The sequence below is a fragment of the Pollicipes pollicipes genome, unplaced genomic scaffold, assembly GCF_011947565.3.
Source record: "Pollicipes pollicipes isolate AB1234 unplaced genomic scaffold, Ppol_2.1 Scaffold_4881;HRSCAF=5763_pilon_pilon_pilon, whole genome shotgun sequence".
In the NCBI taxonomy this organism is placed as follows: domain Eukaryota; kingdom Metazoa; phylum Arthropoda; class Thecostraca; order Pollicipedomorpha; family Pollicipedidae; genus Pollicipes; species Pollicipes pollicipes.
The window spans coordinates 9,496,007-9,513,275 of NW_023596576.1; the positions used below are offsets into that span (position 1 = coordinate 9,496,007).

General features: G+C 50.0%; 1 protein-coding gene across 1 annotated transcript in view; it reads right to left on the reverse strand.

The window, feature by feature from the left end:
* Positions 1 to 14,846, reverse strand: part of LOC119099780 (lachesin) — a 51,968-nt gene extending 37,122 nt beyond the window's left edge. The window contains exons 1-2 of the mRNA XM_037222852.1: positions 14,769 to 14,846; positions 9,270 to 9,353 (exon numbers count right to left, since the gene is read on the reverse strand). Coding sequence (XP_037078747.1) covers positions 9,270 to 9,348 — 79 coding nt within the window. The 5' untranslated portion in view covers positions 9,349 to 9,353; positions 14,769 to 14,846. The remainder of the gene's footprint in view (positions 1 to 9,269; positions 9,354 to 14,768) is intronic.
* Positions 14,847 to 17,269: the final 2,423 nt, after the last annotated feature.

Consider the following 17,269-nt stretch of genomic DNA (forward strand, 5'->3'; position numbering starts at 1 on the left):
TGGGGCAGGTGGGAGAAGTAGGGGCGGGCGAGGCGAGCTTATAAAAGCAACGCCGAAGGGATCGGAGCGCGTACGGTTCTCTTCGCGATCCCGTGCCAGCGGGAGCTCACCGGAGGGCGCCGACTCCGATCCGGCGCGTGGACGCTCTCCCCCGACAGCCGCCGGGTCACAGTGCGCCAACGAATAGCCCGGGGGTCGCTACGGCGCTAAGCCGGCACGACTCACCGCCAATCTAGTAATCAGATTAGCCGGCGTCGGCAGAGGCGTTGGCAGGCCGGCCCGGGCGCCGCGCACCGGCGCACAATGAACATTAGCTGGGGGTAATCACACCGCCATCGACCGGGCCCGCCGGCCAGCACCTCTGCCTGCTCTCGTGCCCCCGGCCACCGCGCGCTGGCCCTTCACTCATTGACGCCGGGCTTAACGAGCTGTCCCGGCCGGCGCAGAGTTTTTCTAGTTAAGATGACCGCTGACCAGCCGTCAGCGAAACACGCGGCCGGCTGCGGGTGAGGCGGCTCTGCCGGGCACGCGCCAGCCTGCTGCAGAGTGCAGCTTCAAGACCCGCTGCGCTACCACAGACGGCTGATTCGAAGTGCCAAACAAGAGTGTCTGCACTGCACAGTGCACCAAGCACATGGCTGGTTTCCTCGCCGCGTCACGGGATCATGTGCTTACCAGCATCATAATAAAACTAGACTGGTAAGCGTAACTTACCGCGTACAAGGAAAGGAAGTAATTAAGGGGTATACGTTCGGCTAGTATTTTCATAGAAATGTGTCATGTATTGTGCAATGAGAACGTTAATTCTCTTATTGGTCTAGAGCATCGAAGCTAGCCGCCGACTGGGGGTTCCCTGAGTCAATGAGGGCCTCTATGATGGTCCGGCACCACCAGTACCGAACGGTCGGCTCCATGTAGGTCTGGGCCTGACGGCCCGTTTCCCAGGTGGGGATACGGCCGGGGCACGCAATTTACGTTAGTTGGAGCCCCCCCCCCCCCCTCCCCCAGTGTCGGCCATGAACCCACAGTATCTAACAGGGGTCCTGTGTTGGCATCGAGTTCCGAGTCAGCCAAAGCCGGTGTTTGAGGGACCGGAATGGAGACTGAAGGGCCGCTTTGGACCGACGATGTGTCCCATTGGAGAGTCGAAGGGCCCGAAATATAAATCACACTGTAGTCACATCGCAGGGCTCGAAGAACGCCAAACAGTCGGCTTCATATTGGTCTGAGCCCTGGAGACCCAGTTGTCAGGCAGGGACAAGATCAGGGCTTTCTATCGATTTGCATTGGTCGGTGTCCCTGAAACAGTGTCGTGTCAAACAAAGTGCGTCGGTCAGGGGACCACAATGCTCAAAGGGGGGGGTCCTCTGTCGGAAGGGCCTCGAGTCGGTCCGGGAACATTTGCCGAACACGGGCAGGGAAAGGACACTGAAGCCCAGACGGCCCCTTCCGTTGGCTCAGGGCCCTCTTCCATGTGAGGCGAGGTGAGAGCTCACGATGAGAACCCACAATCTTACAATGGAAAGGGCCGTGTCTCAGTCAAGGACACCAGTATCGAACGGAGGGCTCTCCACTCTACCTCAGCCATGAACCTGTTAAGCGGAGCTGGAGCATCTGTGCTTATTAATGGACCATCTGCGGCGATACAGGATTTTTCCTCAGTGAGGAGTCCCTGCGGCGACCCGGAACCCAATTGCTTGGGTCAGAGGGCCTCCCGCGTCAAGGAGGGGATCAATGTATGATGCATCCCTTTATCTGCCTACAGGAAGTACCTACCTTTACCGCGTGCCTCCCGTTCACGTCAATGCAAAGACTTAACCTGCTGACTTAATACAGGGCTTATTGGAAATCTCAGTAGAATGGATGGCTAAGCAAAACAAAACAGTATATCGCAACTCTCCACTTATTTAATGATACAGTTGGGAATTTGGCTCCACTTAGAGACACCCGACGTTCCACACAAATTCAGACTTAAAAGAGCTTTTAGCAAATCACTTTAAAAATAGACCGGGAATGAAAGGGGCTGAGGTTTTAACATAATTTCAATCATTTTAGTCTTTAGAGTATGTGCTTGGAGCACACCCGCAGCTGACCCACGGCACATTCGCCCCGAGCGCAAGCTGTTTATTACCGGCCCGTTGTTTCTGTTTCACGGCTCGTTGAACGTCTCTTTTTGGTCTCGCCGCTCGCCGCACTGGCTGCCCAGTCGCACATTGAGGTCGGACAGTACATTACTGCGCCTGCACCCATGCCGGAGGGGTGACAACCCTGACCTGCCTTCGCCCTGCGCCGCCCCTTCTGCCTTCGGGTCCGGCGCAGCGGTGGCGCCGCTGCGTCCCGGCCGCCTGAACCCCGGCCTGCCTGCTGACCGACAGCCCTGAAGAAAACTCGTCACTCCTCGCCACGCGCCCATCCAGCAATGTCACATCTGCCCCGTGTTTATCTCAGAAAGCTCTCTGGGCAATGCTAAACGTTTGTTTTGAGTCGTGCACTGGACTCATTTGCAGCGTTCTGTGTTGCATTAATGATTACAAAGATGCATAGCATGCTGCTGATTCGACACGACAAACACAGAACAAGGAAAAGCAAGCTTCGTCATAGGCAGGAGCAATGACTAGGACTATCTTCCTTTATGGACGTTCGATAGCAATGTGTTTGTTACATAACAAGCGTGCTTCAAACACTCCGCGACATTGCGCACTCGATAACCAAGTTAATGATCTTTCAGTTAGCTGCATTATCCTGTCTCTACCGATGTACATTTGGACTGCTTTGCATAATAGCATTTGTGCTGATACGTGTGATATATACCTTGCCGCACACATGAGCATATATCATGTTATTATGAGGTCTTTCCGATGCCTTCGAATAAAAGGTCACGCGAACTTGGAGCGCGAACGCTGCATGCCCAACTTCCCGCTTACATGCTCCACCTGCACCACTGTGCAATCTCAAACGCGTATTAGCAGTCATGTGCAAATGCGCCTACTCAATCGAGAACTGGAGCAGGAATGTCATCGGCGACGTGTGTGGTTTCTCTCTAAAAAAAAGATAAATGACACGATCAACTGAGTGGCGACGACCATAAGCGGTCTTCAGTGTTCCGGGAAGCACTAACCTAAGTCATAGGTTAATATGTAAACTAGCGAGAAAAAATTACGGCATGTACTCTTAAAGCCTATAAGGCCTACATATAGAAATATGCTCGACAAAGGTCATTACATCGAGGGTATCAATCTAATTGCATGTGTTCCGAGAGTTTGAACGGTTAAAAATCAGATCGGCTTCCACGGTATCCCTACATAAAAAATGGCCATCATCCCCGGTGTCCTGCAGGAAAGCCCGCATATCGCTGTGTTCACCCGCACGCACAGCGAGGCTGGAACGGCCTTGATGTGCTGATCGATCAAGCAGGAATTTGCAGGGAGTAGCGGCGCGGTCAGAAGTGAAAGTCCCACTCTGCTCGAAAAAAACGTTCCGAAAAAACAAGGACGCGTTGGACCTCTGAGTTAGAAGACAGATGAGAACTTTGTGTTGTACCCGATCGACCCGCTACACTAGTGTCCTAAAACAAAGAGCATACTGGATAATTATGCGGAGAAATGGATATTCCAAATAAATTTAGAGCCCTTTGAGCCGGTTTAACATGAACGAATATGTCTTAGGAAGAATTGGTTTAACATGAGCAAATATGTCTTACGAAGAATCGGTTGGCTACGCTACCATCGTTTCAGACATGGTTTGCAAAAGTCAGATTGAGGTCTAGAGTGACAACCAGGTCACGAATATCTCCAATGTGTTCCAGCTCCGTACCATTGATAAATATTTCGCCTGCACGGGCGCGTGCCTGAGGGTCATCATGAACTATTTGCACTTGATGAGATTGGGTGCAGGCTTCCGTCTGACGGATCATGCTATCAAACGATGGACATCGTGTAGCAGCTGTCGTCTTCAGATGGCGACACGATCTCGTGAAATGTTTCACGTGATCGCCAACAGGAGGCAGCCGGACTGAATAGCACGCCGTAAATCATGTATGTGTTGAAAAGGGAGTGGATCTGAAAGGAATACTTCTGGAATACCAAAGGGTACTTGTTTCCAGTCGGAAGTTTTGCCGGTGACGATCGCCGTCCGACATCTATCTGTCAGATACGATACAAGCCATTTCGGCGCGCAGTCCTCAAATGACAGGCCTGTTTTAGTTTGTGGATGTTTAATGTGTGCGCAGGTGGCCGAGTAGTCAGTTTGCATGACATCCGTCTGGTACGTGTCTGATACAGCCTCACACGCCACGTAAACATTAACTGCTGAATTTGCACTGCAAGGCCACTGGGCAGATAGAGCAGCGTCGTTCCGCGCACAGCACTGGTGAGGCACGACAATTAAGTTCGCAGGAGATGATGCGCTCTGCGACCTTGCCGGCACAGGAGGCAGGGGCAATGACCAGTAATTCGACGGTGCTTTCCATGACACTTGTCTTGAGAATAAATTGATGTTTGCCTGCATTCCCCCTGTGCGGATATGAACGCCAGGACCCTGCAGATGCATGACATCTTGGTAAGGGGGTCATAACCTTGTCAGCGCATTGAACAATCATGCGGGCGCTGATATTGTCTGTGCAACCGGCCTTGCCACGGATCACAGACAGCGATGCACTTTTTGCGCCTCGGCTTTCGGCACATACCGTTAAGTCAGAGCGTTCAAGTGGCATGCGGGTGCGTTAGGCAGCACGGTTACCATGGGGTCGGTGGATTGCCTGGGCTAAGCCTCGCCCAGCTCGCTGGCGCGGGTCTGACCATCGGCCATGTGATTACCAGGAGCGACATGCAAGAGAGGTGAGACACGTGCTTTGTGAGAAACACATCTAAAAGACGACCAGTACTCTTTAGGGGTTAGTTTTAAAATCGTGTCAGCCCACGCCATCACTGAAGTATTGAAGATCCGACAGTGACCTGAAATTTTATCTCCTGTGGCAACGTCGGTCATCCTTGCAGCAGCAAGTTTCTGTAGCATATGGAATGCAGAACATTGACAGAACTGGGTGTCATTAATGTGCTCAATAGTTGCTTGATAGCGGCGGTGAATCGACACTTTCTAGTTCATTGAAGGCCGGCTTTTGTTGGAATAAAAACTGCCAACTACTAATAAAAAACAGAAGCCCAAAACTTTTCTTGTTGATAAAAAGGTCAAATATTAGCAGTCATCGCTGATTGTAGAACACTTATTGTCAAATAACGCCGAAAAATTTGAAGCCTTTTCCATTTTTCCCTCTTGATGGCCCTTTTCAGTCCCATAAAGCGAGTTGTGTAGAATGGCACCTCGACGGTGGACGTGCGGCCTTCCTTTCGTAGTGGGCTGGCGGGCGGCTGCAGGCGGGCTGTTGTGCTGTCGGCCATGTAACTATCATCGCAAGTTTGGATCGTTTGAACAGAGCTGTCAAACAAACCAGCGGTCTGACTTATTCTCAATTGTTTCGTAACTCAGGCAGGTCCCCCACACAAAGCATCAGTCTGTGTTCGCCGTTCTAGACCCAAGTTCAGAGCGAGAAGATTGTGACCATGCGTTGCAATCAAAGCCGGCATAATTACCAACACTCTGAACTGGTCGATCGCACGGCTGAACAAGCGTGTACAGTGGTTCACATCCACTCTAACCGGTTCCTGCTGGTCCAGGTTTTTTTTTTACTCCGGTGCTGCTGTTAAATTTCCACATTAAAATGTAGGGATATGAAATCAAGTTTACGATCACACTAATCATAGCCCTAGTGGCGTCTTACTTTGGACATCAGCCTTTGCCTTCCACAGCTGTCTGAGACCCATAACTCACCACCAGCTATTTTTCGAAATACAACCATTTCACTTGGCTACCTTGGCCGTTACATCACCACATGTACACAATGTGAAATGCGTATGAATGGTACGTAAAACGCTAAACATGTATCAATTACGTCATACGAAATGATATAAGAACAGTACACCAATTAATATCATTCACCAGCCCAAACCAGGTACGATATGCACTCTCTGGTAGTCACAAGCACGTGAGCCGAAGTCAGGCTGGCAAGTCACCACGATGCCTATACAAACATGTCAAAGGATCAAACGCGCTTACTTATACAACCCTGACATACGGCAGACCTATACGCAAGTTACAGTTTCTGGTATCAGGGTCTGGGCTCTGCATGACCACTTGCAATTGACGCCGCCGAAACCCCTAAAACTCCAAACATGCATCATAGCACCAAGGTCACGGTGGTTACCAAGAAGACTCATACATCTGGCAACCTTCAGAGACACACACACACACACACACACACACACACACACACCCACACACACACACACATCTATATATCTATATATATATATATATATATATATATATATATATATATATATATATATATATATATATGGAAGAGCGAGACGCGATACAATTTGCCAACCACTCTTTCCTCGCATGGGGGGCAAGACGCCAATGTAAAAGACCACTGTCCGGTTGGAAGACGACGAAGCGCGTGTTGATACCGAATGTCCGGTGATATACCGACAACCTCAGTACACACATCAAGTCACATTCCAGGTCAGCAGTCAACACAGACCAGCGGGAGCCTTTTCAGTGGTGAGGCTGCCTACAGCCCCGTCCAAATCCCAGCGCTGTCGTCGCGACGGGCAATGGTACAGCCCACATCCAACCAACAACCGTGCATGATCAGCTATTCGTCGCCAGGTCCTGCCGTATACCCGATATCTTTTCCAGGACTGCACGATAGTGTGGTGTGGTGCCCTCAGTGTGGCAGCATTGAACTTGGAGTGATTTCATTTTGACGGTATCTGTCGTGTAAAATTACCAACACATTGTACTTGTTTGTGATCATCAGGACAGCACTGGCCAGTACTACTGTTTCTAGTGCGTGACCCAAAATAAACACCGAGTGATATTAACCAGCGCGTTGAGATAAACACGAGGCATCGTTGGACGGGCGCGTGTAGCGAGCGATAACAAGTCTTCTTCAGGGTCAGCGGTTAGGCCGGGATCAGGCGGCTTCCTCGGTCCACAGCGGCGCTGCCGCCGCGCCGGACCCGGAGACCGGAGGCGGGACGACAGGTCAGAGGTCGTCGCTTCCTCCGACGCGAGTGCAGGCACAGCCCAGGATGGCATCTGAACGTCCCCGTTGGCTGACACTGGGGCTGCGCGCACGTACTCGGCCGCCAGCAGCGGAGCGCCCCCCCCCCCCCGTGACCGGCCTCTGCTAATGCGCATGCTGCCTGAGTCGTGTCAGTACCGCTGTGGTCCACCTGCAGGGTCGCCACGCCCGCGCCTGACCTCTAGCCGGCGCACCCAGACCGGCGCCCCGGTCACTGAGTCCTCGACTTCCGACTCGGTCATGCCCTCGACTTCCGTCGCGCGGTGCAGCGTTCGGCGCCGGGTATAGACGGCGGCGCACGCCTGCCGGCCGCGCCCGTGGCCAGCCCGGCGACTGATGCGGCACATAATGCACTTCCTGCGTGGCATTAGCCGTGCCCATCTATCATTATCCACGTCAGGTTAATTGGCTGATGCCTCGCCCCGCGCCGACCGGCCCAAGCCGACCGCCGTCCAGGGGGGGGGGGGGGGCGTGGGAGGGGAGGGTCTGACGACAGCGTGACGACATTCGCGATGAACGGCGTGTCATGCAACCCTTCCAGCCAGTTTAAATCCGTACGAGGCATGTGACTGGTAAGCACATGTGACCAACGTAAGGGGGACAATGAATCAATGTCACGTGATGACGTGTTTACGGGCGGCCGGGTTTGAGTGCTAAAGCTTGGGGTATGCACGGCGGGGGCGGCGGGGCACTGCCAAAGCAGCGAAAGCGAATGAGACCGACACGTCGTAAGGATCCCCTGACCTTGTCCTAATTCTCGTGCCGGCCGGTGTGGACATGAGCCAAACGAACTTTGAACAGTGCGCTGCTAAATCGGGAGAGCCGCCATTCGCCGCACGGCCTCCTAATGTGACTTTGTTTTCGTACATGAGTACACGTAAGCCGGTTGAAGTGGGGGTGACCATGCGTATCGACAAACGTGTAGCATAGATGATGGCGGAGTGTGTCTAACAGGGACAGTGGAGGAACAGACCAGCTGGAGGTTATCGCCGAGTGATTGCTGTATTCAGAAGCATAAAGGTGCGTAGCACCGCCTGTCTAATTCGACCGTGAAAGGTCATACACTTAAAAACGTAATGTAAACATATCTGACGTAACGCATGGCTAGACCCGACAAAAAGGTTGGAAATCTGGTGCAAGGATTTGTGCTAGTAGGACCCATATTGGTATACCATGGCCCATCATTGTGATTGCAACCCTCGCGTCCAGATAATTTAATCAGGTTTGCACGGAGATCCCAGACATTTAAGAAAACAACGTTGTTTAACGTCGTTGTACCCGACGGGCAGAGCCATAACATGAACCGTGATGTCTTACCATGAACCATGACAAGAAAAGTAATGTTGCAGATCAACTCCTTTGTCGCAGTGGGAGATTACGTAAGTTGTAGATCACGTAGAAAAAAGCGCTAAATATGTATATCACGTAGGACACAGATACACACATTTTGCACGTAAGGCACACATTTTCAGCGGTATGCATTGAGACTACAAGCTCTGAGAAATGAAGACTGTAAATGACTATTGAGTGCGCCGTTAAGTCCCAGCGACGGCGACGATCTGTTTCATTATCGGTCCGCTCTCCTGGCCCCTCGTCTTCGTCGGTAGACTGACCCGCAAAGCCGTCCAGGCGCGGCCATACTAACCCGCAGTGACCACGGTGCGTCAGGTGGAATTTATCCAGGAAACAGATCGGCGGCCTTCTCTTTATGTTGTCGATTTTGTTCCAAAAAATCCAGTCACATGATTCACCTGCTTACAAGATGCCATAATCAGGGTAGCTGTTGAGTGTATGTCTGGTACGTACACACCACCCCGCGCAGTCTCCAGCGTGGCAGCCAAATGGTCTGAGGAGGCTACATCGTGCCATGGAATGATATGACACACACTGCCAGGCGTCGTGAGGGCTACCGATCGCGGAACGCCATACATTTGGTGGCGGTGCAACACATGACGACTGCCAGAGACTCCTGGCGAGTTCGCCGTTTTTAACTTTTTTCCGTTTTGCACAGCAGGGCGATCACAGTCTGGTATATCAACTGAGCTGAGACACAGAAGCTAATGGCAAACCCCCACGCAAATCACAAACACGACCGCCGAGAGTGGTCTACACGCCGACTCACCGCCCGCGACGTTGGTGCAGAGCTGCGGCAGCGTCAGCAGGCTGAAAGTTACGGAGGCGTACGCCAACATCCTCCGCATGGCCTCTGCAACAGAGAGCTTGGTTAGCCAGGCGAGTCAGAAGCAGCACGGCGTCAGTGATACGACATCGGCTTCGAGTGAGCGACGGCAGAGTCTCGGCGGCTGGCTTTACGGTGGCGTTCGCAGTGGGCGGAGGCATTTCATTCACACAGGCAGTTTGTTGTACATGCAATATGATTACACTAGATGACATTTATTTTTGTATAACTTAAAGCCAACGCTTTACAGGAATGTCTCGGAGATCGAGACCTTTGCTAACAATAATTTGCCGTGAAGATCCTGACCCCACCACCTAAGCAGAGCAATTTCAGCTTTATAGGAGGGTTGTGACCAGGTATGGATATCATGTATGGGATAATTGTTCGGATTATTGTCCTCGTCTCGCATGGTAGCATGCACACAACTTTTCAGCCAGTCTAACTCTCGGGCCGGCATCAGGTGTAATCGAGCCATTAGAAGAGCTGGAAGATGTTTGGTTTTCAGTCAATCCGCATCTTCTCCTCGAAATCGCGGATATTAGAACCAGGGTTTCCTGATTGCGGATATTCGAACCAGGGTTTCCTGATTGCGGATATTAGAACCAGGGTCTCCTGATTGCGGATATTCGAACCAGGGTCTCCTGATTGCGGATATTCGAACCAGGGTCTCCTGATTGCGAGTCCAATAATCTACCAACTGAGCTAAACGAGAAGGACTATCATTCCCTGTACCGGTACCTCTACGGCATTGCCTACAGTTATGCAAAGTTAAGCGCGGCTACTCTGTGCCGTTCGCAAGTTGTTCTGGAAAAACCTTCGGGGGTCAGAATGGCCCTCACCAGAGCGCGTGCGCAGGTGACATGATGGAAATAAGAAAGATATTGTGATGACAGGCACGAATTCCAGGGAAAAGATGACCTTGCTTGATAAATGCAAATATTGTGTTGTATTGCATTGTATTGTATTACTTCCATATGGTCATTCACAAAGGAGTGTGGCTATTACAGCCCGTGCCAAAAGAACAGGAGTTAAAGACATGCGGATAAAAAACAAAACATCCAATGCACAGACACTATAACAATATGATCAAATTTAGTTAAAATAAATAAATAAAAATAACGATATAATATAATGGCATGCTTTTGGCAGCAACACGGATTTCGGCTATTTATATTTCAGACGTTCACCGACATGCATACCTAGTTTGCTCAGAAGTAATAAATAACACACATCCACTAGCGTACAAATGAGATACAACCACCCAAAAACTTAAGTTTTAGAATATGCCCGGCTCAGTTTTGACTTATTTTCATGAGTGATCCAAACAAAAGGATGTCACGTAATATCGGATTTTTTTTCTCAATTCATTTGTTCAAAATGTCAACGCGATATTTAGATGAGTGGCAATTAGTCATAACTGTGTTAAATGCCACTTGGACAGACTTTTCGGATGCTGGCGTAGCTCCCGTGACATTTTGCTTGCCTTGACCCCTGTTTGCACTAGGTGGACTTTACCTCAAGTACTTGCCAGAGCAATTTAACCCCCTCAACTTTCGGCATCGACCAGGCAGATTTTTTCTGTTCGATGGATCATAATGACCGTCGTCATTGGTGCAGTCAGAATTTGTCAAGGAAGAGGTAAGAAAGCTTTAGATAAAAAATTGCACTAAGCTACCCATCAGGGGCTTTGTTTCAACAAATGACTTTTGGAGGGTGGAGGGGGGGGGGGGGGGGGCTGAACGATGAAAAATGGTGAAACCTTTCCAAAAAATACGCCTGAACGCCAAATACGCCCGACTGTCTTCCCCCCGAATTTGGTTAATTGTATTCTCACAGTTGGGGGTCGGAAGCCAAGTTGGGGGAGGGGCCGGAGTCCCCCCCAACTGAATAGGAAATTGGACCCTCGGCACCCACATAGGATACTGCACAATGCATGCAAACGCTTTTCGCACCAGCGACTGATGCGGGAATAAGCCGTTAGGAGGGTTGGCAAGGTTTTGCTAGCTACTCGAGCACATTGTCAAGGTAGCATAAGCGCTATGATATCTTGGAAATGTTCTCGTGTCTGTTTGTCTCCGCTTTTTCTGATCGGCTGCTCCCGCTAGCAAGCAAAGCTTCCTAGAGATAACGAATTGGCCAGCTGGTACTCACTGGTCTACTGTCGTCCACGCGGAGCGAGTTTCTGGCGCACGTTCTGCCGCCGACCCTTGGGCCGCCCGGCTCAACCCGCACAGAGGGCAGCACTTACCACCAGCCAAGAATGCCAGAGGCGCGGCCATTTTACAGTTTCTCAGTCTGCGAGGGATGTGTGGCCAGTTAAGGCACAGCTTTCTCTCCACAGTCAGAAGTTATTACGGAAGACCATACCATTTCACAACGTTAACACGCGCTCAAGCGGGGGTCAAATTGACCCCCCCCGGAAGGTTTTTCCGCAGTGGTTTCCGAACAGCGCGGTGTAGCCGCGCCAAATTTTGAATAACTGTAGATAATTGAATAGCGGATCGTTTGGCATCAAAAATTTAGATGTATCTTGTAAGGCCACTGACCTATGGCAGGTCAAAATCAGGTTATGGTTTCAGCGAAGGCAATTTCTAGGGAATCCTTTAATCTGATCCAACAACAGAGTGTTAGAGGAAATCATACATCTCCGAGATGCTTTCTTACGCAACACAATAGTAGAATGAACAAATTACATTGGCCTATGGTCAGGTATGAAGATCACACCAAGGTCAAAACCAATCTGTTTTGTTATTCTAGGGCTTGCTGTATGGGATACTTTCTGGTGCTCATTTCGAGTTTATTGATGGCGGGAACCGCATTATACTTCCTCTACGGACTTCTTAGAGGTCAGAATACATCACTGACATAAAATAACCCAGATCAACTATTTGTTGTAGGAGCATACTGCCTAACGTAATTTTTGTCGCTTAGTCAAATGCAAAACTCAACGAAATCTTGTATTATTTTGGTCACCTTGACCTTCAAAGGTCAAACAAGCTCACTGACCTTGAGTGAGCATGTGATCTTTTACTTAGAAACGGTTATCTGGGTTCTGGTGGCACTTTGGAGACCAACCTGGAACTTGACTTTGTTTGACCTTATTTGACCCGAAGGTCATGACCTAGAAACTTGAAACTTTGAACTAAGTGAGTTCAAGTCAGGTCAACACACCCTGTAAATTTGGTGTCTCTAGCTTTCTAGGTTCCCGAGATCTCAGGGGGATCAAATTGCCCCCCCCCCCTCTCCACACGAGCGAAGGGTATTTAGCCGGCCACCCGGGCGCGTGCTAATGTCAGGCTCTTGTTTCACACGAATACAGTTATTTACTTTGGGTGCAACCTGAACAAAAATACACGCCATATGCACATTTATTAATGCATAACAACATTCAGCAGCTGTTATCAACATCAGTATCAATATCAATGATATACTCTACACTTATATGCGTATATATATATATATATATATATATATATATATATATATATATATATATATAGAATAGCGTAAATTTCGCTGCACAATAGGACGTTCAAGCATAACATTTGTTTGTTATGAGACGGCTCACATATTAATTCAAGATTTGACGAATTTGCGACTATTTTTATTTTCAACTATTGCCGCCCCGCAAGCCCCCCCCCCCCCCCCAACACCTTTATCATCATTAAACTTTTATCAAGTGACCCACTAGCTACACGTCATAGCTTAAGATGTGGGATCAACATGGTTAGAGAGCGCTAAGGGTTTTGTTTCAAGCGTTCAAGTCGATATTGATGTCCATTTCGATCACGTCATGCCGAGCCCTTTCCACGAAAATGGGGTAAAACTGCCGATTTGTAAGCTTCTTGCGCATCCCCTGTCCAAACGTTCATTTTGAGAAAGAGGACACCCACAAACTAGCATAGAACCAGGGAACCAGCCTGGTTCGATGCTAGTTCGATGCTAGCCATGAGCACCGACACTTTTCCACAGTGTTATTTTTAGACACCATACTGAACATGGCAATGCGGTCCAAAAATTTAGATCATACCAATATTTTTCGGCAGCTGAGCTCGAGCAAATACCCGCCGTAGTTCTCACATTGCAAAAGTCTGGCTACGCCTTTCCGTTCACACTTCTATTATTTGCACACAACGGATGTGCTACCTGCATATATATCTTATTACCGGTGACTTCTTATACCCCTACTAGGAAGGCCAGAATGACGTCTTTGCATGGCGTAGAACTCACTTAGTGATAACAGACGTGGGAGTTATCAATTGGCGTGACGTGGATAGTGTTTACCAAAACCTGAGCCAAGCCTATCGCCTTCCGAAACTGACGCAAATGTTTCTAATCAGTTCACCGAACTGTCCGGTCTACATGATATAAATGGCTGCTGGTGCATCTGCGCGTTGGACAGCTGTGATATCACGTTACCGTTTGAAGATGGCATATTCGCTTTCAAACATGCAGGTCGTTTTACGCCTTCATCGACTCTGGTTCCCGAGACCTGACTTAAACCAATGAAAACAGTGGGTGGGTCGAGGTTTATCCTCGAGCGTGCAAGTCCACTCGCACGCACCGCCGCCCACGCGTCCGGTAATACCGTTATGTCCTTAATCACTATGAAGTGGTTCCATGACGTTGCCATGCAGAAAATGGAATAGACCATTGAAACCACTGGGACCACTGGGTTGCGTTGTGAAAAAACTCTCGCACTTTTCATTACGAGCTTCGTAACATAATTGCCGCGTTGTAATTGCTCGAAAATGACGTGTTCAGGACGCTTAGGCTTAATCCGCGTCAGTCGGCACGGTAATTGTGACTTAGGGTGCGTATTTCGTCGGTGGGTATACGTCTGTTTGCTGATGCTAGCTCGCGCGAAAGTCGCCCGAGCTCGGAGCTCATGCAACAATCTTTGCACGCATTAAATGTCGCTCATGTCGATCGCAATGCTATCTTGACCACATGACAAGGTGCCGACGCGTAAAAGAAGGGGAGAGACATGAGCAGCGCCAGCCGTAGCAACAAAGACTTTTGAGCGTCGCCGCGCCGCCATAAAAACAAATAAGTTGCTGTTAACACCACCAGCCCACAGCCATGGTTATGTTTGTAGTCTGATAAGTCATCATGACGTTAGATAAGCCAGCGAGAATCGTGCGCTGTACATATATCCACTTGTCTCATTTATCAGACATGGTTGAGTTTTTCCAGGTGCAAAGCTGTCAGACGGAAACTTTGTTTATACCAGGCCTGTCGTAGGGCTCTACCCCGTTTGAGGGCGGCATAGAACTTGTACCAAACCGAGTGCAGATGTACACAACGACCGAATAAGTATGCCATTTAGTTACCCATTCTAGTAGACGAGACATACGCCGGGCAAGACCCACCCCTGACCAGGACTAGTCCATGCGATGCATTCAGCACCCCCACGCCCGTCTGCACCCCTCCGCCTCTCACCTGAGTGAATCGCCTAGAAGAGAGCCATGCCCCTGGCGATAGCCGCCGGCGCCGTCCTCCACTGCCCCGGCCGGCCCCACACGCCCGACTGGCGCCGCCGCTGGCTTGACTCCGCCCCCCACCCGGGAGGCCACCGCCCCCCGAGCCGCATTGGTCCTCGGCACGAGATGGAACGCGCGGCGGCGGCCGACGAGCGGCGCCGCCCGCGCCCGCAGGGACCACCGTGTGACGTCAAGACGCCGCCGCCGGGCAAACGACGCCAGAGGCCGAGACCAGCTGCTCGGGCGCCGCGTCAGCCGGTGCCACGGGCGGCGGCTGGGGCTCGCAGTCGATGAGGCGCCGTGCGTGTCGTCGTCCTTGAGACAATGAAGATCACCGGGCACGGTTTCAGTTACGATCAGTCCTCCGACGTTTTGCGTTAGATAGCGATCACGCGAAGATCGTGATGTTCGTGCGATACTTGGCTCACATACTTGTGCGCGGGGAGTGGCTACAACCGGAACGTGAGAAGTCGGGAGCAAAAGGCTGTCTGGCTAGTTTGCTCCGATGTCGTGTTGTGGGCGGGTAATAGGCGATCTGTATTCGGCTGTTTTTACGCCTGGTTTTGTCTGGTCAGCAACCAAGCAGCCTGTTCCGAGAGCTATACTATCGACCAATCCAAAATGTCGCTCCGCATATGCCTTAGTTTCAAACATCATGCATTTAATGGACACATGACCAGTCCAGCCGGCAGCACATAGGCATACATGTTAGGTTAACATTTATTGCCCAGCTTTGTCACTAGCCTTGTGCTTTGACAGCTTCAAGGGTTTGGCCAAACTCAGATAGCACTCCTACATTATTTGCCTTCGAACGGGTGCAAAAATATTGATTATTTAAGCAGCACTCCAGCTCCACCAAATCTCTACACGGATAAAACAGTTATATAATGTTTGTGCTTGCATTGCTTCGTTTTGTGCCACAATCATCGCTTGTCCATCACTGACGGACATTCGCAACCGAGGTGGCGTCTTGCGTACCTTGACCTTTGCTTCTGAGAATCGAGCTCAGTCAGCGCGCCGCGCTAGTTTGCTTGGCATGGCAGTACAGAGGTAACAGGATGCATAGATGCAATTTTGCCCCGAAAACATTGCCTCTTTTGTGCCCTACGTTGGGTCATAATGCTTTTAATTGAAACGTGAACCAAAACTTATAAAATCAAACGTTTAAAATCGCAAAAGTGTGCGTAAGTCGTGTGTGGTTCTCAAATTAGCTTAGACGTGCGAGCATGGTGGGGCACGGCATGCGCGCATCTCCGACAATCTGAGAGCCCTGTAAGACTTCAATGCCGATGTCTCTACAGTATCTGACTTCCGGGCGCTCGTTGTTTCCAGTCACACATGATTGGTAGAGAGCACCACAACCGCGCAAACGACCCCCCATAAAGCCCAAATTAGTGCTAAAACTTTGCAAAATTATCACGCCGTTAAAAGAAAATTCGCGAAAAACAAAAGCAAACCCAAAGATGTCAAAAGAAAATGCCGCAACTTTTCCTGCATTCAACTATAAACGGTGCTTCGACAGACGAAATCTGTGTGACAAAGGGCTTTCTGGCGAAGAATGCCTTTAGAAGTCCTCTGAAATGCTTACACACACAGATGACTTCTCGTATGACATCAGCTTATCGGCGGAGTCCCGTAATATCCGAAACAACAAGAAATCTCCTTTGCTCAAAAAGCTAAAGGAAATTCGAAAACAGCTATTCTTAAATGTTCACGTATATCCATAGTGAATCCAGAAAACTTTCAGACAGGCGACAGGCCACCTCTCAGAACATCTGCTTTAGAGTATTATCTTTCAGATGGCTTGCTTTAAGAACGTTTGCCTTTGGATGATCCTACTCACAAGCTTAATTGTACAAGGTGCAGCGGCTGTTCAGTTGCTCTGCAAGAATTGCGACGAAGCAGACGCGCCTACGGAACTTGTCTTAAAGGCTGACGTGCACTGAAGCCGAATGCTCGTGTCGGGTACGGCTGGCAACGTTCCTTCGCATGTTCATACTGTGGCTTCAAAGCATGTCCTTTCTTAATGGTGACGACGACAGCTTTATGGATGAAAACCTAGCCTACAACAGCGGCAAATAGTTGGACGCAATTGGATACGATAAAAGAATTACAGAGGTAGTGAACAGCAGCGGAAAGAGGCCGTGATCAGAGGCTGGGAGACGTAAAGGGACCCGTTTGCGCAATTTGCCACGTAGCATTTGCCCTTCGGCGATGTTGTAATAAACGAATTAAGATAAAACGTAAGATCTTCTCTTTCTGTAGATGGATAAGCCGTCTAATTCTGATAGAGTTTTCATTCGGGCTCAGCAGAGTCAGACTAACGGAAATACTTCCCATTTGTGACGCTGTTCATGACGGGACCCAGCCATGACGGGGGACCTCGGCATACCTCCCGGCGTCGCAGGGAATCGTCACGCCTGTCGCGCGGACCTCGGCATACCTCCCGGTGTCGCAGGG